A 24,985-nucleotide genomic window follows, 5' to 3' on the forward strand; every position below is an offset into this window, starting at 1 on the left:
CACAACACACACACACACACACACACACACACACACACACACACACACACACACACACACACACACACACACACACACACACACACACACACACACACACACACACACACACACACACACACACACACACCTCTTGATGCACTTGCACTCTCTAGTGTCCCAGGCCAGAGATTAGGCGCACCCCTATCGTCAACCCTCCACAACCCTCTACATTATTGATGTCGTGTGTGTGTGTGTGTGTGTGTGTGTGTGTGTGTGTTGGGACAAGTGAGGGGCAGGTGGTAGAAAGTGATGCAAAAGGGACGAAAAGGAGGAGAATGAAGGGGAGGGAGAGAGGGGGGGTTCAGAGTGAAAGAGAAGAAGGCAAGATGAGATGGGGTGAGCACTAGGACAAGTGGAGATCAGAGAAAAGAAAGTCGGAGGAAAAAGAGACAGGGGAGGGAGATCGGGGGGGAAACAAAAGTGGGAAGAGAGAGAGACAATAGCAAGAGTGGGAGATGAGAGAGGGGGTGGATGGAGAGGAGGGAGGAGGAGGGAGGTTAAGGGAGCAATGAGATCATAGCTCATCTGGTAGTCTGTTGTCATCCAGATCAGATTGCTTATCCCCCCCCTCCTCCTCCTCCCTCCCACTCCTCCTCCTCCCTCCCCCTCTCTGGGAGTGCGGATGCCTCCTTTCCTCTGTGTGATCTTGGTGGCAGGCCCCTAGCAGACTTCCAACACTGCTGCTATTCCAGCTATGTGCGCCACTCACCAGTCCAACAATGACCACTACTCTCACACACACACCGCGTGAGCAGTGTGGGGGGGGGAGGGATGAAAGCAAAAGAGTGGACGAGAAAGGACAGAGAGAGAGAGGGACTTAGGAAGATGAAGAGACCTGGGTGCTGTGTTACGGCTGGGCGAAGAGGAAACTTCTTGGCTAACTTCAATAGATACCGTTGAAGATTTGTCCGTGATGCTGCATTATGACACAGTTACACACGAGTTCATGTCCGATTACTTGGAACTCATAATTCATCCGATGAGTCACTGCAGTTCCCATCGTCCATAACTTTAACTTACATTTTTTAATTGTCCTTTAACCACAAGGTTGGCTGTTCGATCCCCTGCTCTTCCTCTTCGCATGTCTAAGTGACCTCGAGCTCGACAGTGAACCCCAAAACATTTTAGTTGACGATTTGCTGCTTTTCTTGAACATATATATGATGGTTTATGGTATCCAGTGGAGTTGATGACACACGGGCAACACAGTACATGTCCCTGCTGCCAATTTACGATATTCAACAACAGTTGGTTGCTGTGATGCACCAAAAGATGTAGCAACACACGTGGAAAGGCGAGTAAGAAGAAGGCTGCTAGCGAGCAAACATGGATGTAAACAATGCAAGCTTTGCAAATGTTTTACGAGGAGAGAAAAGTATACACACAATGAATTGTGGGTAGAAACAGTGTTTGTATACAGAAAGCCCCGCAGGGTGCCTTAGACTGAGTAACTTTGTGTTTTTGGACTGTTGGATGAATACAACAAGGAATTTGGTGATCTATTTGACTCGGAGGCTGACTGGACCTGAAGTGCCAAGGAGGGCGAGAGCTGATGGGAAGGAGGCAGAGACAGACGGGCAGTCAGACAAAGTAGTGAGAAAAGAGATGAGGAGGAGAGATTCCCACTCAGCAGCAACTCAGCTGACAAGCCCGTGCCAAACTAACAGTGGAGTTGCAGACTCAGGATTTTTATGCAGGGCCTCTGAACAGCCATTAGCGGCAGTTGGCTAGCACCGTGCTACTTTAACCCAACTCAGCTTTAGCGCGGCTGTGGGAAACGACCGGTGCAAGTGTGTGTGTGGGTGAAGGGGATGAGGTCACTGTCTGTAAAAAGTGCTAAAAATTGAGAGGCCGAGTCTGCATTTGCCTGTCGCGCATTCGTACGCAAGTACACACGCGGCCTCGTCTTTATCACAGCTGCCTGGATAAGAGAAACTGCCTGAAGCGCCGAGCTCCGGGAACAGAGGAGACAGAAACACAAGACCGGGAGGTGGAGGGGAGGGATGGAGGGAAAATAAAAATACTTTGAGGGTGAGAGTGAAAGGAGGGAGAGAAAAGAGGGAGAGAAAAGAGGAGGGGTAATCAGAGCCCGTACGCCTGAATCCCAAAGTGTCTGGACTCTTCCCACCAACTCCATTAAAGATTCATTAGGCCAATACTAGATGAAGACGAGAGCGTGAGACACACAGAGAAAGACAGGAGGACACAGGAGAGTGACAGAGAAGTTGGGGAACACAAGGATGGGAAAAGTGAATCGTTTGGAACGGAACTTTTAAGTCAAAATACTACTTACATTTTCAAATATGAGCTCCTGGAAGAAAATATCGTATCGTTTTGTACTTTGAGATTATCATAAACAAAGGACACAATCAGCTAAATGTCTGATACGTGTTGTACAACAGAGGCATAGATGGGGCTGCCACAAACAATGATTAACATTGATTTCATTATGGATTAACCTGCTAATTATTTTTCAATGAACCTATTTACTGTCTGGTCTACAAAATGTCAGAAAATAGTGAAATGTGTTCATCACAATTGCCGAGAACTAAAGATGACGTCTTATTCAAAATTCAACTTTCTATCAAAGCAAACAAGCAAATTTTCCGGACTGAAAGCTGGTATTATGAATTATGTTGTTGTTTTTTTCATTATACATACGATTAATCGACAATGAAAAAAGATGTGGTCGAATTTTCTGTAAATCCACTCATTGTTTCAGTCTTTGGTTTCATAATATCAATTGGTGCAGTGAACTAGTCAACTAAAAACTGGATTTTTTATTTGTTTACAACATATTCTATATTGTTCCATGCAAGTGGCTGCTGCAGGATTCATTGCCAGTCAAGAAGAATCGGTTGTTTAAATCGGCCACCAGTGGAAATGCAGATTAGAAGATTAGGAAAACTGTTGACTGTTTCTGGTTTCTGTTTGAACTTCACTTTAAATTCTGCAGAACTCGAGTCACATGATGATTAATAAGTAAGCATGTTGTTTGGTTAGTTACACAAGCTTGTGATCATAGTTTGACTGTCTAGATTCCCAGAGACGAATTGTTCTTACAGGAGCCAAGAGCATTCATGACCCTTACCTAAACCCTTCTTAGAGGTCACCCACAGCCTACATGTTCTGTAGGCTCTTCCTCACATATGTAGCAGCAGAAGAGAGAAAGAGAAGAGCTAGAAGGAAGAGAGTGCTCGGTGGCCTTGGAGGGGCCAAAAATAGCACCACACACACACTTACACACTTACCCACACACTGGGGTTATTGTTTAACAGTGTGAGAGAACACACAACATGGATGGGGAGAAGAGGGAAAGTACAGAAGGGCTGAAGGAGGAAGAGGAGGAGGTGATAAGGGAACAAGTGGGACAGAGAACGAGAAGGACATGACGTAAGACTTTGTCTCTCTTCCTCTCTCTGTAAAGGTTGTCCTGCAGTGAACACACCAGACCTCTTTTCCAGGAAATTGTAGAGGGAGGAGCAAAAAAAAGGCAAAAGAAAAGGCCGAGCGTCCATTGGGATCCTCTGTTTTTAGATTTTTTTAGATCTATTTTGAATTTCTCACGCTGCCATTTGTTTCAGTGCATTAAGAAAATAAACTTGCAGCGATATGAGACCAACTCAGTGAACATTGGGTGACATGAGCTCTCGTGAATGTTTCATTAATAGTGTGCAGAAACAATGCAGCAGCAGTGAAGGAAATATATGCATCTGCCTGCCTGAATCAATAAAGTCATTGCTTGCTCGGAAACAATTGCCACATGTTTTGTAAAATAGATGGAAATGTGCAGAACAACCAGGGACTATTCAGAACAAATCAAGTTTAACGGCCCAACTATTAGGTAAAACTAAATCTGTGAATATTTGATCACCTTGTGGTCGCCTGGCTTTTAAAGCGGCGGTGCACGTTGGTGCCGGCTTGATTTTAAGGCTGCGAGGACCTAAGTGGTATCTGACTGAAAAGGACAACACACTATATAGCAACATGTACACACAACAGGCGGTTCTTCACCTGGGAGCTCTAAGAAAAGGCACAAACACACACACACACACACACCCATCTATCTATCTTTTTCATACGGGAACTGGAAGTTTAAAAGAGCAAAAGTCCCAAAAGCATGTAGGACGAGCACCGTGTGAACAAAACAAAACAAAAAAACTGTCCACGCACAAACAGCCATAAAGCCCTGAGGCACCCGATGTGCTCCCAGGTGGGCTGTGGACAACTGGACTCTTCTCTGTGTAATCACACTCATAAACACGTCTGGTGGGAGAGTGTGTGTGTGTGTGTGTGTGTTCTCATCCCCAGAGTGTGTTAAGAACAGCAGAATAATATTGTGTCAGTGAGAGAAGAGTCCTGCAGCTCTCTCTCAGGGCGCTGTTAGGTATATTTACTCTCCCATGACATTCACCCTTCTCCTTAGACACACACACACTTACATTTTTTCACGAGTTGACAACAAACTACACTGGCTGATCCAGATTTGACAGCGTGATAGCCTAACGGCAGCATTATACGTAGAGAGATAGCTAGTGTCATTTCCTCTGTTTTAAATAACAGTTGTGTTATAAACACTGGGTAGTTGAAGACATACTTGAACTATACTTGAAGTCCCTGTGAAGCATGTGCTTTAAGGATTTGGCAGTTAACTATTCTGGTGACCATGATGGTTAGTATTTTAGAAACACAACACCACAAGTTTTCACCTCTTTTGCTGTAACATTTACGACAAAATGTCTCCGCTGCACATTGTTTTTGGGGGATGTGTGCGAATAATTGAAATTTGGCTCCGTAAAGACATTGCAAACTCTTGTTAAGTTTTACCGTTACATAAAAATGTAAAATGTGAAAAGTTAGCTTGCCACACCAATATTAGAACATGGCTTTAAACAGTGAGGGAAGTGGCTCTATGTCTGCGCACGTAAGCTGAAATATGTGGTCCTTTTTTTTCCCATGACTCTCTTCAAAGTTACTTTTAGGGAAAAGCTGTTGAGATGTAACACGACCACGCTACAGGCCACAGGCGCCGCTCTTCTTTCGCTCCGCCGGCCCACCTCACACGCTGCTGTTAATGTACTTCCACAGCCAACAGCTTGGCAGTGAGCTGCCAGTTGACGCTTCACCTCTGGTTCAACAACACACTGCCGACACTCACCACTGGCAGGAAGAGTGTGTTCGCCTGTGTGCACGCACCTCAGTGTGTAGGGACGCATATATATATATATAAATATATATTTATATAGACATTATGTAAATATCTTTATGATGTGTGTTGTTAAAATAAATTCTAACTCGCAAAAGTCAAGCTTATCTTCAGCACTGAAATGATGACTCCATCGAGCAATTAGTAAATCGACTGAATACGAATTATTTTTAATGATTGTTTCAGGGTCATTTTTCAAAATGCCAAATATCTTCTGGTTCCAGCTTTTCAGGAGACTAATATATATTTGGGTTTTGGATTGCTGGAGGAATGAGAAATAAAGAGGTCAATGTGAGAGTTAAATATGGGCAAATTCTTAACTCCCACATTGACCTCTTCATTTTGTTATTATTTAGACTAACGTGTGATTGAAAAGTTGACAAAATAATCAAAGTTATTCAGCAATAACACAAAGAATTGTGAGTTGCAGCCCCATTATGTTTGTCCCACTGAGTTGTGTTTTTTTGATAAGATATATTGATAGCAGTATGTGACCAGCTGTGATCACAAACACTGTGCAGTTGGACTGTCACTCGTGCGTTTGTCAGGTCCGGGGGTCAAAGGGTGACTTTGCCACACAGGAGTAAATTAGATGTGGCATAATGGAACCATATATATCCGTCAGGTGTGCATGTGTGAGTGCGAGATAGGTGGCACTTTTGGGAGGTGATTTCCTGGAATGTGGTACTAGAGCGGGACAGGAAGTTAGCGACTGTTATGCACCACAACAACAGATCTGTTTCCTGTGTGTGTGTTCATGCTTATCATTGCAGATATACGTAGAAAATCTGGCAAGAATCAAAACCAAAACAGGCGATATTGAGAGGACATTAAACACAGCTCGCTCAGTCTACTCACAAATAGTTATTATTTATACTCAAGAGATTGAAAGGCAGACCGAAAGAAAGATCAATCAATCGAGCATGCACTCAGACCACGTGCAACGACTCACTCCAGTGTGCATGTGACAGACGGTACTGAAGAGCCAGAGTCTCTAAACATAAACGACAGCAACACACGCGGAGCTCAGACGTGACGAAAAGACACAAAGAACCAGAAAAACAAGTCCACAACAACAGACTCAAACACCCTGTGTGAGCATATTTATCTGTGTGTCAGTGCTGACTCAGTGCGCGAATGATTTTGTAATTCAGCCTTCACAACGCAAACTCTCTCTCTCTCTCACACTGTCTCCTAGCAACCAGACACTTAAGGCCTAAAAATAACACCCCAGAAAACAAACAGAACAAAAAAATAAAGCATGAACGGCAATTAATCCTTTCAAGCCGGGAACACAGACTCAAATAGAGCCAGGTATTAAGAAAGGGAAGAGCAGGGCTGGAGCTAGCGAGCGGGAGAAATGGAGAGACAAAGGAGTGGGAGGCAACAGGTAGTCATCAGGACAGAGAGTGTGTGCCCACTAGCCTTGGCTGGGAACAAGACAGAACTTTTCCACCCCTCTCCAAAAAGCAAGGGCTGCTCAAGGCAAACAAGGTGTTCAACAGAGTTTAAAGAGAAGAACATGCTGCCTTTTATTGTGATTTGTATTCCCCTCCTCTTCCCACAAACATTATGAAAGAAAGAAAGTTATGAAACAATGTAAAAAAAAGACAACTGAGTCATGAGAGCGCACACACACACACACGCGCGCGAGTACACAGAGGCCGGCTGTCTCGGGTCTGAAGCAGACACATTCCACAGTGGATTAACTTCTGGAGACGCATGATGGCGAGTGAGAGACGGAGCAGCGGGACACCTGATCTCTACACCAGACATCTTACAGCGGAGGAGGAGTTCTTCTTCTGTTAAAAACCTGATCAGGGCTGTGTTGTGTATCTCTAGGCCTGTCTGCTGTTGTATACGGCGGTTTATGGCTTTTTCACATGATATATATATATATATATATATATATATATTTTGGGATATATATATATATATATATATTTAAATCCTTCCGAAAAACCCCAAAGTCAGAGAGAGATAAACCTCAGTCTCTACTACACATCTGATTTTGACTTGTGGTATGCGTCAATACTAGGTTTGCAACTAATGACCATTTTCATTTTTCATATTTCATCTGTTGCTCAGGCTGTAAAATAGCAGAAATGAGTGAAAAGGTCCCGAGAGCCTAAGGCAGTGTCTACAAACCTACAAAAATGTTGCAGATGAATCTACTAATGTTTCAGCTCTCGTTGAAACATGTAGTCTTCTAATAACATAGAATTATTTTCATTACTATGTCCGTAATAATTATGGGATTAATAATTAGCATTACACTAACAAATACCTGTGAACAAGGCTTCACTCAGATGTAGCAGATTCAATTGGTTCTATTAAGCTGAGGCATAACCTCCCAGCACATCTGGGCCCAGCATTGTTCTGTATTTATATGAATCACACACCTGATGGAGATGCTTATATGCTGGTGCTTATTCATATTAGATCATGCTATTATTTACATCCTCTGAATGCACTGGTTGAATGGTCCTGAGGCAATTGCATAATTGTATTTATGAACAAATGATTAATTGCTAATAACTACAACCATATTTATGTTAACTCTTTCAACAACAATATTTACGTCATTTAATAAGGGCTTATTCTTATTAAGACTGTCCAATCTCCACAATGAGTTAAATGAGAGCTTTAATGTGTGCACCAATACACGATAACTTAAAATGAAAAGCCATCGTCTAGTTATTGGAGAGTTTGTGTTCAAGCGTTCCCACTGAAGACAGAAGCCAGATGTTCGTTGACGATATGTTGCCTTTACATGCAAACTGCAGAGCCAGAGGAGGCTTATAGTATTCAAATTCCCTCTTTCAGTAGTGTGGCAAGCACTGCTGCATCTAAACAGGTTTTTTTTTTTTGACCGACTGAACAAAGCAATACATTCATGGCAATGACATAATGTGGCCCTGATTTCTAAATGAATGCAAACTGATGTCTCCATTTAGACTGAAACGCATGGCACTCATCTGCCGTCTGTTTGTCAGTTTGTTCTCGAGTCCGTTTAAAACCTGAAATGTAGCTCCTGAGGATTTCTTAATGGACCTTATACACACAGGCCAGTCAAATTCTTGTTAACCCCCTAATGCAAAGACACGAGTACAAATATTTCAATATTTCGACTTGAGCAAGACATTTGTGTGACTCTGTCTCAAAAGCCTGGACTGTGTACGGTATAAACAATCATATGTGCAGTATTTATGCCTTGATGACGTTATGGAGCAGTTACAATGTTCAGTCTTGCACTTACCAATCCAAACTCCATTCAGAAAACAAGCATTTTAAAAAGTTGTTTGCTTGTTGTCTTGCGGAGAGACCTGACAAAGCAGGAATTCAGACTTTTTATGATTCTGCATCATTTTGTTGCTATTTCGGCATCCTTTTATATCAGTTTATTACAATGAAAAGGCTGTAAAATCTGTTTATTTTGGGTTCATCCCGCTGTAGTAAATCAACCGACGCGTGGCCTGCTAGATACAGAGAATACAGCTTGAGAACAATATTTGTACTTGACATGTTTGGCCTTCCCTATGGCCCTAGAGCTTTCACTATCTGTCTCTCTTTTCCTAAAATAAATGCCGACATAAAGGCTATATTTAGCCCCAATAATTCCTTTACTCCTATTAACCATGTGCGCATGGAGAAAGCTTTGTATATTTTACTCTTCCGAACAGAAAAAAAAACGTGAATTCATTTTATATATTACTTGTTCAGCTGGACCTTTTAAATCCTGATTGCACAACAGTGTGTGTGTGTGTGTGGGTCTCTTGTTATGAGCTGCGTGCTGTTGTTCAGACGAGAGGTGAGAGTGGAATAGGTGGCTGGCTCTGGGGAGTCCTGTTTTTCTCCGGTATACTGCTCCGATGCTGCTAACTGTGCTGATGATGCCGGCTTTGCATTCACACGGTATTTGCACTTGAGTGGTAAGGTACAAACACAAGACACGCACGCGCAGCTACCCAGAGTGTTTTCTAAAACAAAGTGGAGGGAAATTTCAGAGAAGCTACACGGAAAAAAAAATGTACAGCGGCCGTGCTCGTATGCAGAAAAACAACCTAAAAGTATTACTTGTTGACCGAGGGAACGCGCTCCCATCCGACACATGTGATCATCGGGGGAGGCATCAGCCTAACTTATTCTAAACGGGCCCTCGGGTGATGAGTGAACAGGGGACATCGGCAGCTTGCCAACCGGCATTGTTGTCCTCAACACCTTGCTGCTGCTTGAGGGAGAGCAGTGTTGGAGCCGTGTACAACACACAGCTTCCAAAGTGCTAATTGACGGGTAATTACAAAAAGATTAAAGATGGGCAGCAGCATTGCATCATGGTGAGAGAAACTGACTGAAGCTAATATATGAAGCAAATCATCATCGTCTATTACCTCTGATGCTCCTTAATGTATTTCACACCCGTCTGCAACAATACTTAACAGTGTACGCACTCATAAAAGCACATCAGGCGGTGGTAGACTTTGCATCTTAAGTGGTTCGTGTGCGTCAGCGATGTGTGTGAACAGCACCAAAAATACACACAACTCCACTAAGGCCATATCCACACTAGTCCGTGTCTAGTTGGATGCAGAGTTGTCAAATAGAACCGATCTCCGTCCACACGGGAGTTTTCAGCATTATTGGAGCATCCACACTGCAGGCTTCGAAGGCGGACAGCACGTGAGCATTAACGTACACTGGGCATGCGCGTGATGGTGTAAAAAACAAAAAATATGAGAGTAATATAAACTCTATAAACTCAAACAGACACAGTTCGTGGAAAGTTTTATTTTTCAGACGTAGCTCTCTCTCTCTCTCTCGCTCTCTCATCAACTTTACTTTAAAATCAACACTTACACGGAAACGTTTACTCGATTATGGTCCATAAATGTGGTCAACACACGTCAATCACTCGCTTCCATGTGTTGTTGTCGTGGGGGCTGATGAATGTAACGTTAGCTCCGCCATTGGGGTATTCCTTCATGAGATACGGCATCAGGGGTTAAGCTGGGTCACCCAGCAGAAAAAACAGGGACATCATCTTCGCCCTCTATCAATTCTTTAGGGCATTTGCTCCATATTTTAGGGCACAACATCATGCAACAGGTCCGACTCGCTAGCTTCTAAGCTAATTTTAACATTACCGCCAATGGGGAAATGTTAACCGCGATTAGCATTAGCGAATATAATACATCTTCGTCCATATTTTCATGCTCCATAAAGAAATACTTGCAGACTAAGGTCTCTCAAGGCTACCAAACAGAAGAAGTAAAACGAATCAGCGTCGATCACTCGTCTCTCATTCGTTTGCTCTGTGTTGTCTGTTTGTAGCTGTAGCTCTGAATAGCATTTATTGCTCACTGTAGCTTCAGACAGCCGCTCCGTGGGGGCTGATCGCCGATAGCCTAAGTCCCATCAACCTATTCCTTTCCTCCACTTCTCGGCCATTTCTCCATTAATGCCCCCCCCCCTTTCCCCTCCCTGTTTGTGCGTCCAACCCTGTGCGCTTTCCTGCCATTCTTCTATCTCAGCTAATTTTAGATGAAGGGGAAAAGCTCTGTCCACATCTGCTAGTCATTCTTTAAGAGGTTGGTTTGTGTGTGTGTGTGTGTGTGTGTGTTTGGGATTGAGGGGAAGAAAACTGGGAAAAGGTCAAAAAGGGACAGAGAAGAAAGGAGAAGCCGAGGAATGAGTTTTGAAAAAAGAAATAAAAGGCATAAGGTATAAAACAAGCAGGGTAAAGACAGGGTCACTGTCACAACCAGAACAAACGTTCATCATGACTGATATACAGTCATTTACATTTCACGTGATTCTTCTACATTTACTTGACAGTGGTGAACCACAAGAGCAACAAACTGCCTTCACAAGTAAAGAGAATGCGGAAAAAAAAAAGAAAGCTAAAGACCATAATTTGGCTCAATTTGCCCCCGAAAACGCAGAGACAAATGTGAAGGCAGAGTGCTTGGAAACGGTGCTCTCTTTAATGATCGTAAATCATCCAAATGGGACTCATTTGTAGCCTGAAACAAAAGGAAGAGGGAGAACCAACAGCCTGTGGTTTTGAGATGCTGGCCACAGGAGAGGTCAACGCTCAAAAGTAAAGCAATGTTTCAACAGTGCTTTAAATATTTTCTTCATAAGAATGGAAACAAAAATGTACCTTTCCATGATAATCACAAAAATACGGTGTTTATTCCATTAAGATGAACTACGTGAAAGCTCTGTAACTGGCTCGTATTCCCGGTACATAAAAACCTGTATGAGTGGCGTTTACGTCGGCCGATTCAGTGAAGTCAACATTCATCATTTTGTCGTGTTGATTGGAAGAAATATCAGGTTCACGTCTGCGGAAGGCTACATGTGTCCACTGTAATCCGAGGGCCCACACAAAGACGTGTATTGTCTTCAGTAGAGCGGGGAGACATGGTCTTCTTTTGTCCTAAGTGGACTAAGTGTCCTAAGTGGACCAAGTGGCCTTTTCCTGTGCCCTTGCTCTCGTCTTGCGCCCCGCTTTCGCCTCCTCGTTGCCTCCTCACTTTCCACCTCCTCTACCCCCCCCCCCCCACCCCACCCCACTTGGTCACGTCTCCTAAAGCTGATTGATCGCCCTTACGTAACATTCACCTCACACAGACGTCGCTGCCAGCCAGCACATGGCCTTTGTGCCTCTGTGTGTAGGAGCGGAATCAGAGAGGGAAACATTTGCTTCAATGAACATTGCTCAGCGTGGAGTGTTTGCAGTTGCAAGACACACACACACACACACACACACACACACACACACACACACACACACACACGCACGCACGCACAAGCCTGTGTATGTATTATGGTGACACTGTGTCTTCATGGATCGGAGCCAGGTCAGCGAGTGTTCTCACTGATATGAGCACATTTGGCCACAATGGTGGAATGTGCACATCATCGTGGTTTCCCAAGGTGTGTGTGTGTGTGTGTGTGCTCCTACTGCAGGCTGTGTAGATAATCACTGCTTATCCCCTAGTTAGCATGGGGCTGCCAAGAGAGACCACGCACCTTCAACACTGCAGCAGGGGATGAGACACACGCACACTGTACATGATAGAAGGCATTAACGATGAAAATTATTAATTTTTTACACACAGGTATACTTTAACACCGTGCTGGTGCTGACTGTAAACAAAGCCATGCTCCAGATCTCAATCATTGGTGGGGTGATTGAGTTAACGAAGCAGCGCACACGGGCAGGTTAGAAAGGTCGACTCGCTCGGCTCCTCTCCTGGTTTGCTCTGGCGCTCGGCCTCGTGGGAGAGATTAGAATCCTCAACTGGAGCAAATAAAGCTGGACGTTATGCAAGAACCCAGGAGAGGGAGGATAAGGGATAGAGAGAGAGAGAGAGCGAGAGAGAGCGAGAGGGAGAAAGGCTGATGATGTAACGTGAGAGAGGGCAAAATACTGAAATGAAGAACAAGGGAGAAAGAGAAGAAGAGATATAGAGGTGTGTGATGGGAGGCCTTGAAGAAGTTGGTGCCAGTTATCCATCTCAACAATGGCAGCCGATCTGCTCTACCATGCCATGAGCTCAGCAGTAAACACACACCAGTCCTCTTTCACTCCCTCACATCCCCCGCCCCAGCCACACAGAAAGCGAGACCACACGAGTTAAGGTCAATCTCATGTTGTGTCTTCATCAGTTTCATTATGGCCTCCCTGAGCGACATATGTGGGACGATGTGCATGATTCAATTTACAATGTGGTTTCTGACTGGCCCGCCAGAGAAGCAGGCCGGGGTAGAGAGTGTAATGCAGGTAAAGCTATGAATAGAGTGCAAGCTCAATGCTTTCACAAACATAGGAACAAAGATGAATATTCGGTCAGTTGAAAAGGCCGTGGCGAGTGTGGCGTCACTCTGATCTACTGGCCTGTTGCCCCGTCAGAGAATTAAGGACTTGTTGTTCCCTTTGGTAACACAATGGAATTAACTAGTGAGCCACACTGAACAGATACTCAAACCTTCTGACATTAAGTTATGTGTGGGAGCAATTTGGTTTCAACACCACAGATGGAGAAATCCTAAAACTAACATGTAGTCTACAATGTAGTCGACAATGTAGTCGACAATGCGCTTAAATTCATTTCAGGGCTGAAACAACTCATTTAGAAAAATAGTAGGCAACTATTTTGACAGTCACTTAATCGTTAGGCTTTTTTTCACAATGTTTGTTGGAAAAAATAACAAACAGTCTCTGGTTCGAGCTTCTTCTTTTCTCAAATAAAAAACTTTTTTTATATATCATGACAAAGTTTTCCTATTCCTATTGGACTGTGGGAATCAGTTTTAGAGACAAAATGATTAATCTATTAATAAAAAAGGCATAGTCATCAGTTTATTCATTGATGAAAATCATTAATTGATATTTTGTTAATTGTTACAATTCAATAGAGACGATATTCATCATATCAAGTGCTACATGCCCTGACATGTGATTTTCTTCTCCAAAAAGAAGCTGGTTTTACATCATGCACATAAAGTGAAAAACAAAAAGAACAGGTGTCATGAGACAAAAAGAGAACTAAGACAAGAAGGAAGGAAGTGAAAAGTGATGCGGAAGTAAAGTCCACAGTGATAAAACACTGACTGGCAGAAAGAGAGAGAGCGAGAGAGAGAGAGAAGTGAACTTTCTCCCCTGCGTCAGTATACTGCTTGATGCTGTGATGTAAGAGTTGAGTGCACACACACCGATTACCTCTGCTCAGTGGAAGTAATAACATGAGGCGCGTGTGTGTTTGTGTGGGGGGGTACATGTGTGTGAACATACAACGGTGCTACATCTCAGTTACACTTCACTCACAAAGACGTGAACACGCACATTATACAGACTGACAGCATACTTTCAAAACTATTGTCTGGATTGAAAAGGGCTAGGATCATCCATCCGAGGTGTAAAGTAGCACGGAGCATGAAGTGAGAGCTGCACCGGCTTTCAGTTACACCTCCACAAAACCCATCGGATGACACACACATGGTACAATAGATCACATGGTACACTAGATCAGACTCATTCACAATGCACTCCTAAGGAGGAAGTACTTCAATTACCGTCAATTTGAAACCTATATTGTGTTATCTTAGTTAAGTTATGCCGCCGATGTCTATCTGAGTTTTAATTGGATAACAATTGTGGAAAATGAAATAATCTCCGTCATTGTGAACAAGAGGCATTAACATTTCTGCATGTTCCTTCCCCTTATATCGTTGTGCTTCTGCATATCCACCAGATCACTGCATTTGGTTATTGCAAACAACGTAAAAGCTTAAAAGGAATAATTCACCCACAAAATGAAAAAAGAAAACTGTTTTTCTCGAGTGCGATACGGTAATGGAGGAAGTGTTTTAAATAGTTTGATGTATGTTTGGGAAGTACTGGATAAACCATACTTTGATTAAACTGCACATGTTGTGGGAGAGTCTGGAAGCCTCCATTTACTTTAATTCATCAGGCAAGAAATGGCCTCTAAGACACCGAGACACACTGGAAAAAAAGTGGGCAGGAACTTCATTTCTAATAATGAAATCCAACCTTGCAGTAAACCAAACATCGGCCACCGCGGATGACAGCATGATTGTGGCAAAAGATTTTGTGACTTATTGCCCAACCCTAAACTACACAGAGAAACAAGCTTACACATTCACATGGCTGACATCAATGACACACACACACACACTGCCTCCTCTCACAACTGACCTAAGGGAGAGAGTGTACCTTTTGCACAGAACCCGGCTAATACTTGGGCCAGACGAACACAACACCCACACACAAAACCAGCGAGGATACTAGCTGGGGGCCAGCTGGAGAGAGAGCGAGAGAGAGAGAGAGAGAGAGAGAGAGAGAGAGCGCTGTGGATACGAATGTGTGTGTGTGTGTGATGTTAGATGCATGTGTAAGAGAGACACTACAAAGACCCTAGTGTATATTAGTGTGTGCATGGGCTAAGGTAATTCACTAATCACATTCACAACACTTTTTCTGTAGCCAACAACGTAATCATTTGATCGACATATTTTGGCAGGCAAAAGATGCCGCACTTAGGACTTGTTTCCAAGGGAACGCGTATACAAAAGTATTAATATTTACCACAGCTGCATATGCTGACTGTTAAAAACAACACACAGTATGTCACAGTATGTGATATCTGACTATAGATCCACAATGGATTCCTTGCTCAGGATTTACGTTGCCGTGTCTTTAAACGTATGCGATGTGTCCTGTACCCTCATAGCCTGCTGCATTGGACAATTTGCTTTCCATTTAACTGGATTTAAAAGCCTTCGTGTCCTTCACTTCTCTTTTGTCCACTTCCTCTTCCTCCATCATATTTCCCCTCATGATTTGTAAATCTCTCCACTGGCCTTGATCCATTCTTCCCCGCTTTCCTTTCCCCCTCTCACCCTGGGACTGGTCAGGTGATCCAGCTCACTGTTCTCTTCATCAAACGCTTTAATCCCCTAAAACAACAATCACTGTGTGTGCATATGTACAGCAGGCCTATATATGTGTGTGTGGTGTGTGTGTGTGTGTGTGTGTGTGTGTGTGTGTCTGCAGCCACCCGCATGCAACAGCCTGGTTGTTACGTAATTTCATTGGGCCACATCTGATGCTAAAAATGGACACGGATAAAACTATTGTGACCGAGGGCAGGGCTACTGTACAGAGGCACTGGAGCACAAACACATGCACACAGACACACGTGCACACAGACACACACATGCACACAGACACACGTGCACACACAGACAGACACATGCACACACAGACAGCGGGGACTGGGCAAGCTGATTAACCCTGATGTCATGAACCAAAGATGCAAATTGTAAACTATTTTTCCTTAAATCAACGATCAGTCCTGACAGTATTCAATAGAGTAAACCGTTAAAGGCTTCTAAGATACAAAATGCATCTTTCCTCAATGAAATCTGGTTGTAAAGGAGGATTGGTAAAAGGCAACGGAAACGGTAAGTGAGCATCGGTAAGTGAAATACTTCTCAATCTATAGCATGAATAATTTATTCAAACTTCAGCAAATAACCCAAAACGATTGATAATGAACAGATAACAACTATATAAATAAGTGTTTAGAAGATGTAATTTAAAATTGATCTCATGCATTAAGAAGTCCGGGTCAAAACACCGAGGCAACTGGGATGACCAGACAGATACAGCTACATCAAACAGGATATCTGTTTGGGTGAAGGCACTGAAAGAGTGAAGAGTGGTATAGCACTGGCCCACTCACTTAGGGACAATCTCTTAAGGAAATAAGTGATGAGATGTGCGTATTCCAAATATGTGTGTGTGTGTGTGTGTGTTTGCATTGATGAGGATATGCTATATGATGTGCAGCACTGATGGCTGGTTTTGCATTAAAGTTTCATCGCTCTGCTTTCCTATAAATACCTTTCCAATGATCCAATGCATTATTCAGTTTCTCTCAGGCCAGCACTCACAAACACACACACACACACACACACACACACACACACACACACACACACACACACACACACACACACACACACACACACACACACACACACACACACACACACACACACACACACACACACACACACACACACACACACACACACACACACACACACAGACCAATGAAAAAAGCCGGTGCCCTGGAGGAAGGAAGTCTTATGAACATTTAAGAGGACGATGGCCAGCGGGCAAAAATAGAGTCAGATGTTTGTCCTGCTGTGAGTGCAATCCACCGCACTTTATTCTGTCCATGACCACACATCTTGGAAGGAGCCCATGGCTGTGTGTGTGTGTGTGTGTGTGTGTGTGTGTGTGTGTGTGTGTGTGTGTGTGTGTGTGTGTGTGTGTGTGTGTGTGTGTGTGTGTGTGTGTGTGTGTGTGTGTGTGTGTGTGTGTGTGTGTGTGTGTGTGTGTGTGTGTGTGGGGAAGACACATGTACGAACATGCACTCAGGCCGGCTTGCACTTGATACCTTGAGGTCTAGTCTGACTTTCAGCTCGTAATATTTTGAATTTTCAGGTCGACTCCGGGGACGTTAGCACCAGCCACCACCTACTGCTGCCGATACATTGTTCACAGTTACTTACTTTCTATACTCTTTGAGCCACGCGAGCAGACGACCATGCTGTGTCTGGTCACCGAGTCGGGCTGGCTGGTAAATCAGGGTGTCCAGTGAGAGAAAGAGAGACGGGGGTCGGGTGACATGAAGCACATGAAGCAGGAGAGACGAGGAAAGAGGAGGAGGCTAATGGAAGAGGAGCTGCCACTGGGGTATTAGTCCATGGATTGGTGACACAGAAATGATAGTGAGAGGGCGGAGAGGATGATGGGATGGGGAGGGTCAATCGATGCTTAAAAAGGTTTCACTCCCCTACAGGGACATGTGCATCTGTGTGTGCACAATCAAACTGTTCCAAATAAAAACACCATCTCTCTCTCTCTCTCTCTCTCTCACACACACTTTACTCCATCTGGCTCAAAAGTCAGAACTCTTGTAAAAGAGCAGCATTCTGCAGCAGGCCTGTGATTCCAACGAGAGGCATATTAAATATTAGCAGAGGATGTTAACAAACACACACATTGGTGTCGGTTTGTACACACCTGCAAACAGTCCAGTTGTTATTTTGCACAATATGCCTGTGCATAGAGCTGCTAGCTTGCCTACAAGGTGGTGTTAACTATAATGTAAAAGTGTATAAGTTTACAATGCTTAAAAAAGTACCCAGAATCAATCATTTCAATTAGAACCATTTGGGACAGTTTGTTTCCAGATAGACACACTTTCTTTACCTCTGACACGGTGTTTCCACCTAAAGCCCCGCCTCTCAAATGCACACAACTTTCCCACCCACATACACAGGCTGTGGTGAGTTGGCTCAAAGTTCAAAATGAGCTCTTATGTACAAAAGAGAACAGGTCTGAACATGGTAGGAGGGAGGGAGGGAAACAAGGTAGAGAGAGAGAAAAGAGAGAGAGAGCACAGTGAACGACAAACAGAAGAGGAAAGACTGGTTGAAAAGAAAACTCCAAACGTGATCTTGCATTCCTTACATGGGGTGGAGGGAAGGAGAGAGGGAGGTGAAGAAAAAAAAGAGGGAGGATTGGGTGAAGTGAGAGAGAGAGAGAGCGAGAGAGAGAGGTGTGTGTGTGTGGGGGGGGGGGCAAGAGGGAAAGTTTAACTTGGCGCCAGACGGCGTTTCAATACCCGACAGCCAACCCACACAGACGCTCGCACAAAACATCGACACTATGCAAGTGGCACAGAAGTCCTTTTGGTGACTTCCCATCGTCCCGAAATTAGATCAGATATTTGCCTTCCACCCCCCCGCTCCCTGGGTCCAGCACAGAAGCAGATTCCCAGATAAAAATAGCTGGAGGAACTATTCAAACACTGCTGCCTTTCTGCAGGGAGTGTCTGCTGACTGCACTGGACTTAAGGGGTTAGAGAGAGGTTAGGAACTCCACTCACCACCTACCTGAACCAGAAGGCCCGGGACAGCGGGACGGCCCGATCTCTGTCACACTACACTTAACAGGCACACACACGAGCACAAACTTGTACATTGTACATTATGTACATGTACATTAGCAGCCACACTGATCCGAACTGTAAAGACGCCCTCAGCATGACCAGTATTATTGGGGTTAATCTAAGAAGATTAGGCGCATAGATTACAACACACGGGCCAAATCCTCCCATTGCCAAAAATGGTCGGCGTTAGGTACAGCGGCATCATCAGAGGATTACGAGAAACTACTGTGTGTGTGTGTGTCAAGCCAGGCCAGGTAGTTGGGCTGTGGTGTGGTTTAGAGGTGGAGCAATTGGGAAGCGTTGGCTTCATCACTGACTGACTAACTAAGTGCTATCAGGATCTTGCCATTTTACACCCTGATTATACTCCAACCAGCAGAGAGGTGACACTCCAGGCTCTAACCTAAAGGACAGGTCATTATATTGTGAGGATTCCAGATAAAAAAACCCTCATCTGGAAGGATCAGAGGAATAGAGTTACCTGATCTTCACGTGTGTGTGTGTGTGTGTGTGTGCGTGTGCATGTCATCAGACTCGGGATCAGTTTCAATGGCGCCGCCACAACCAGAAAAGCTGTTATACACACCCGCATGCAGCAACATACACACTTTCTTCACAAGGGATACCTTTGCACAGCTGCCCACCCAGAAAAACCCCGTCTCCTTCATATACACACTTGATATTCTTCTACAGAAAAACATGCCTATTCTGCGCCTCGCTCTGAGTCACCTCTACAACAATGCAGCTCTGTAAACTCCCCATATTAAATTACAATACACATGCATGCGCAAACACAAACAGCTGCTGAACAGCGCAGGTCAATCCATGCACACGAACACACCCAACTGCATTCTCAACATGAAGTTTGATACCCATTTGAAAAAATACCCTCTGTGTGTGTGTGTGTGCATGGAAGAGTGTGTGAGCATCTCGAAGCTGCTTGTTTTAATTTAAAATGTTACTTTTCATTTCTTAAAATAATAGGTGTTATTTTGAATTCATTTTTCCAATCAGTTTTATTCATATTGTGCAAACTATGTTATATAATGTATATGAATGTCTGCAAGTCTTTGCAAGTCACTTAGTGCATTCAGAAAAGGCTTGCAGAGATAGTAACTGTTGTGTTTTCCCCTCATGTGTAATGCAACACAGCCGGCAACTATTAACCTTCTAAGCAGGAATGTGGGAGGTCCAAGAATTCCAATAAAAAGCAGCAGTGTGTGTGCGTGTGTTCTGTATGTGTGTGTACTCACACATGTTAGTCAAAGTGTTACAGTTATCTGTCAACAGTCCCCCCCCCTCCCCATCCAGACCCAACACATTACCATCCCTGACCAATAACCAAAACAGTCAATATGGGGTCATGTTGTGGCTACAACCAATGGCATCGCAGTAAAACTAGGCTCAACTCACATCACACACACACACGCACACACACATGGCCTCAGGACACATTTAGTTCTGATGCGGTGTTATCCGCGTTAAAAAAAAGTGAATTGTAAATGGAGCTCTTTAGTGTCAAACATCACAGCCATGCAGCTGATCAAAGAAGGTCTGAGAAGACAATAACCCATAGGATTCAATGGCCAGATCTGAGGTTAATGTGTGGGTCCCTAAGGCAGCGCCGGACAGTGGTCAGAAGCACCACGGGTAATGCTGCCCTGTCGGATGTGGTCTCTCTCTGGTCTCCCTGGTCAAGGGCGGCACAGGACTAATGGTGGGGAGGTCCATTAGTGTCGACTGGCTGAGCACATTGTTCCCTTTGGACACATTCCTGGCTAAATACAGACATTTCCACAACTGAAGGCCGCCTCCACCAGAAGTCATTTGTCAACTTCAAGCGTCGCAGACGGCCATATCAAAAACTTTTACGAAGAACTGTTGTGACGAGGAAAAGTGGGCCATGCTGTCTCTGCAATGGGAATGCTCATTTTGTCTGTCAGAAAATCAATCGTTAAAACGTTACTACCTAATAAAGTATTATCACAGTGTAAATATCGAGTGCTGCATTAAGATTTTAGCCAAGCAAATATATTTGGGCTGAACAGCTTCAGCAGTATTCCAAATAGCTGATATGTTCATGATTTTTGGCACATAACTCATTTTGCCAACTTTTTTTTCTGGAGCAGATACCCGGTTCTGCTGTGGAACATCATCTAGTTTAGACTTAAAGCATGTTGTGTGAGTCACAGTCTCATAAACCAGGCTGTAAAACTGTATTGGGATAATGGGAGGTGGTGGTTTTTGCCGTGGTCAGCACTGCGAGGGACTTTTCACAGATAAGGCTAATCACGGCGCTTATCATCACAGCGCTTGTGTGTTGAGATTGAAAAGCATATGCTTTGCAATTGCACACATAAACCCACACAGGGAAAAGGTGAACATTTTACCCTCTCGATTTCTTGCTCACAAGCTACCCTTTTGTCTCCTGCCCTGCCACATCATGAGGCAGGACTGTGTGTGAGACTTTGAGTGTGTGTGTGTGTCTAGAATAAATGGTAAAATGGCTCCAAAGCACGTCAATCACTCCGGGGAAGCAGCACAAAACAATCATCATTAAACTCCTTCGTTGAATGACTGATGGAAAATAGACCGGGATGTCCACATTTACCTCACTCTTTCTTTCACTCTCCCACTTACTCACACACACACACACACACATGCGTTTCACACGCATACAGAAGTGCGGTCTCTTCACTGGTCAAAGGCACCACCAAACTATGAGCTACTCCGCACCATTATGAGTACAATGAGAGGTCCCTGGCCCCACAAGTCCACACACAATCAGCCCCAAGGCCTGCCCCACTCCCACCATTGTCCCACACTACACACACACAATGGCCACTCCAGAGCCAGGGGTCCCACTATGCAATTCCATCACACAAAGACACACACCAGTCCTTATCCCGTAAGAGAGAGAAAAGAACAACAGCGGTGGCAGAAGAGAAAAATTGTAACTCTTGGGGAGGGATGGAAGAAAATGGGTGCAACTCAAAGTAAAGTGCAAAGTGTATGTGGCAGGAGTGTAGATAAAATATTATAGTGGGAGGGACGTACAGTAGGCAAGTTAATATTGTAAATGTATGTCCTTATCACTAGAGCTTAATCAATCATTAGCACAGTGTTTGAAGTCAATGAAAATGTGGATGTATGACAGTTAAAGTCTAATACTGCACTCGACCAGCTCGCTATACAGGTAGAGGTAAACTCTAACCTGTACCCCAAACTATACCAAATACTAACAAAGACCAGGTAAACAGCAGTGATTCCGTAGAAAGAAAATAAAATGATTACTTCCCAACACTCACAAAACCAACACCAACAGCAGCAACAGATGCAGCTACAGCCCCACCACTTCCTGCTTCATTATATCAATTCTGTTATCTCAGCAGAAATCCTATCATCGATCCAGACTAATGAAGTGACCGTGGAAAAACAGAAGTGCACGTGAAAGTGTCCGGTGATGGAGCGGAATGAGGTAAGCTGCGTAGAGGCGGCTTACCGTGTGGGACATAATCCTACATCATGAAACATACCAGGAAGGGATGATTACATTCTTTATCCTACATATATATCGAGGGTCTGTTATCTCTCTTCTGCATTCAAAGAAATATATTAACTTCAAAATGATGAGATCTACACAAGTTAAAGGTTAAAACGTGCGTCCTAAATGCAACTGCAGACACAGCAGGAGAGCAGCTCCGCGGATTAACCCGTTCCATGATTCAGCTATTTAAAGGTGCCGTTATAAAATCAGATGTGTTGTTAGATAATGAGTTGTTTACCAACCAGTGCTGAAAGGATTAATCAATTAGTTATCCAACGGAGAATTTCGTTATCATGACTGACAAATAGTTTGATGAAACTTAAACTGTCACAACCTTTGCTGGCTCCAATTTCTTAAATGTTTCATTGTTTTAAATTGAAGTATACTGTGCACAAGTATTATCCAGTATAGCTTTGGATTTTAAACTGTCACCGTGGGGTGAAGGAAATTTTAAAGGGGATTTTTCACTGTGTTCTGACTTATTACGGAACAAACGAATAATCAATAAAGTCATCAAGACCCAAAGTCCCTATCAATAAAGTTAAAAGTTAAATAAGACTGGTAGGACAGCAGCACACCAATCACTATAGTAGGTCCAGTTAATGTTCTTTGTCTTTACTCAATAGATGACAAACACAACCAACCTACTACTCAAACACACTGACCGCATTACATCAAAGCCATAACCTAAAGCACAATCAATTTTTAGTATCCTCCCCTAAAGGGCTTATAAGCTATCTGCTGCCACACAAACGCTGAGTTCCTTATAATAAAGGGCTACTTGTGGTGGGATGTGGTGTGATGTCATGGCAGCCTCCTCTGGGCTGCTTGTAAGGAGTGTGTGTGTGTGTGTGCAGGAATGTGGAGGGGCTGAGGCTGGGTGCAGCGGGAGTCAGGAGGGGACAGGGTGGGGGATGGGAGGGGAACGTCCCAAGTGGAAAAAGGGTCCCACACAGTTTGTCTGTCACTCACACCCGATGCCAAATGCTCACCAGTAACTACTGAGGAAGTCATCCCAGTGTTCCCACAGGAACAACAACCTATCAAATATGTATATTTTGTTTTACACACAGGGGCCATAGACAACAAATGATTGTTATATATACTTCCAGATGTTGTGCACTGGGTCTCTTGAGATTAAAGTAAAAATCATTTAGTTCTGCAACTAACAGAAAGGGTCATGTCAGGCAGTTTAGAAACTGATAACACAAATTATAGCACATCCACTTCCTCCTTTTTTAAAGAAAAGAGTGCACCAGCTTCATGAGAAGGGAGCAAGAACTAACTTATGCAAGCATTTCAGGAATTAAGACAGTAAGACACACACACAACCTCAGCTGACTACTGGAAACACCCCTCTCACTTCAATATGCTGACAGGACAAGTACCTGACAAATGTTTGCTGAGTTACTGAGTTAATATCAGGGTATAACTAGATTAAATCACCCCCAACACCTCCACCAGGAGTGGAAGAGTCTGAGTAACGCATCAACACGTCCACGTATCTCTTTCTCACGGTCCTTCTAGGATTTCTTCCAGTCAGTTCTCTGAAAGGTGGTGGATGGTGAAATTAGGGTCGTCAGTGTGACACAGAAGGATGTCGCTGTAACAAGTATACAGTAGTTTAACCACTTCTTCTTGAACACGGAGTACAGTACTAAACATGCACCAGATTTCAGTATCTTATCTAACGTTAGAGCACTGATCCAGAGAACAGACCAAATCAACAGGTTTGTTTAGGATTGTTCCTTAATCAGCGATACAGTTACTGCAAGTAAACAACAGAGACAATGGTGGAAAGACACAGCGAGAGTCACGGGAACTTACCGTTGTCTCCAGGTGTTTTCATGTCTTCTGCTTTAACGTGCGCTACTTGAGCTTAAAGTTTTGCTAAAACAGGATGAATTCCGCAAAGTTGCGTGTGGAAAGAAAAAAAAGTCAGTGTCTCGGCCTCTTCCTCCCGAGCTGGAAAACTAGGTGAAGATACGCTGAAAACTTTAGTAACGTTAGCTGTGTGCTTCGGTGGCTGTTCTCGGGTCCGTTTCTCCGACCACACCGTCCGTGCTTTCCACGGAGCCGAGCGGCCGAGACCTCGCTGCTGGTCAGGAGCTTTTCGTCCCGTAACCAACCAAATCTGCTCAAGTTGCAGCGGAACACGAGCCACCGTCCCGACTCGACTCCAGCACGAAAAAGCCTTTTTCTTCTTCTTCTTCTTCTTTCTTTTTTGGATCAAGTTATTTCGCTAACTGTCCCGGTCGCTATTTACTCCGTCTCAACCGCATCATCGTCACTGTTTGACATCTTCTCCGCCGCAAAAAAAGCTTTGTTCTTTTGACAAGAAATGACCGTTAAAGAGGAACCTCTCTCTTTTCTTTACAGACTTTTTTTTTAAGTCCTCCACTCTCTCGCGCACCATTCAATGCTACTCTCTCTCCTCCCCCCTGTGCGTCTCTCGGTCCTCGCGGTGTCGTGTTCGCTCTCTTCTGAACAGAGCCCGCCCACTCTGACGGGGGAGAAAGGGGTGGGGGGGGGCTAACGTGGCGAGTCACGCCCACTCACCACGAGCCGGGGGCCTGGGCTGGCGTCATTGCAGCACGCGGCGTTGCTTGGAGACCGCCGCCACAGCAC

At 44.1% G+C, this 24,985-nt stretch overlaps 1 protein-coding gene across 1 annotated transcript in view; it reads right to left on the reverse strand.

Moving 5' to 3' along the window:
* The window catches only part of erfl3 (Ets2 repressor factor like 3), a 39,890-nt gene extending 15,124 nt beyond the window's left edge, over nucleotides 1-24,766 (reverse strand). Inside the window, exon 1 of the mRNA XM_079274743.1 lies at nucleotides 24,185-24,766. Within this exon, the coding sequence (XP_079130869.1) occupies nucleotides 24,185-24,206 (22 nt within the window). The 5' untranslated portion in view covers nucleotides 24,207-24,766. The remainder of the gene's footprint in view (nucleotides 1-24,184) is intronic.
* Between the last annotated feature and the right edge of the window lie 219 nt (nucleotides 24,767-24,985).

This window comes from Melanostigma gelatinosum (genome assembly GCF_949748355.1).
Source record: "Melanostigma gelatinosum genome assembly, chromosome: 9".
NCBI lineage: Eukaryota > Metazoa > Chordata > Actinopteri > Perciformes > Zoarcidae > Melanostigma > Melanostigma gelatinosum.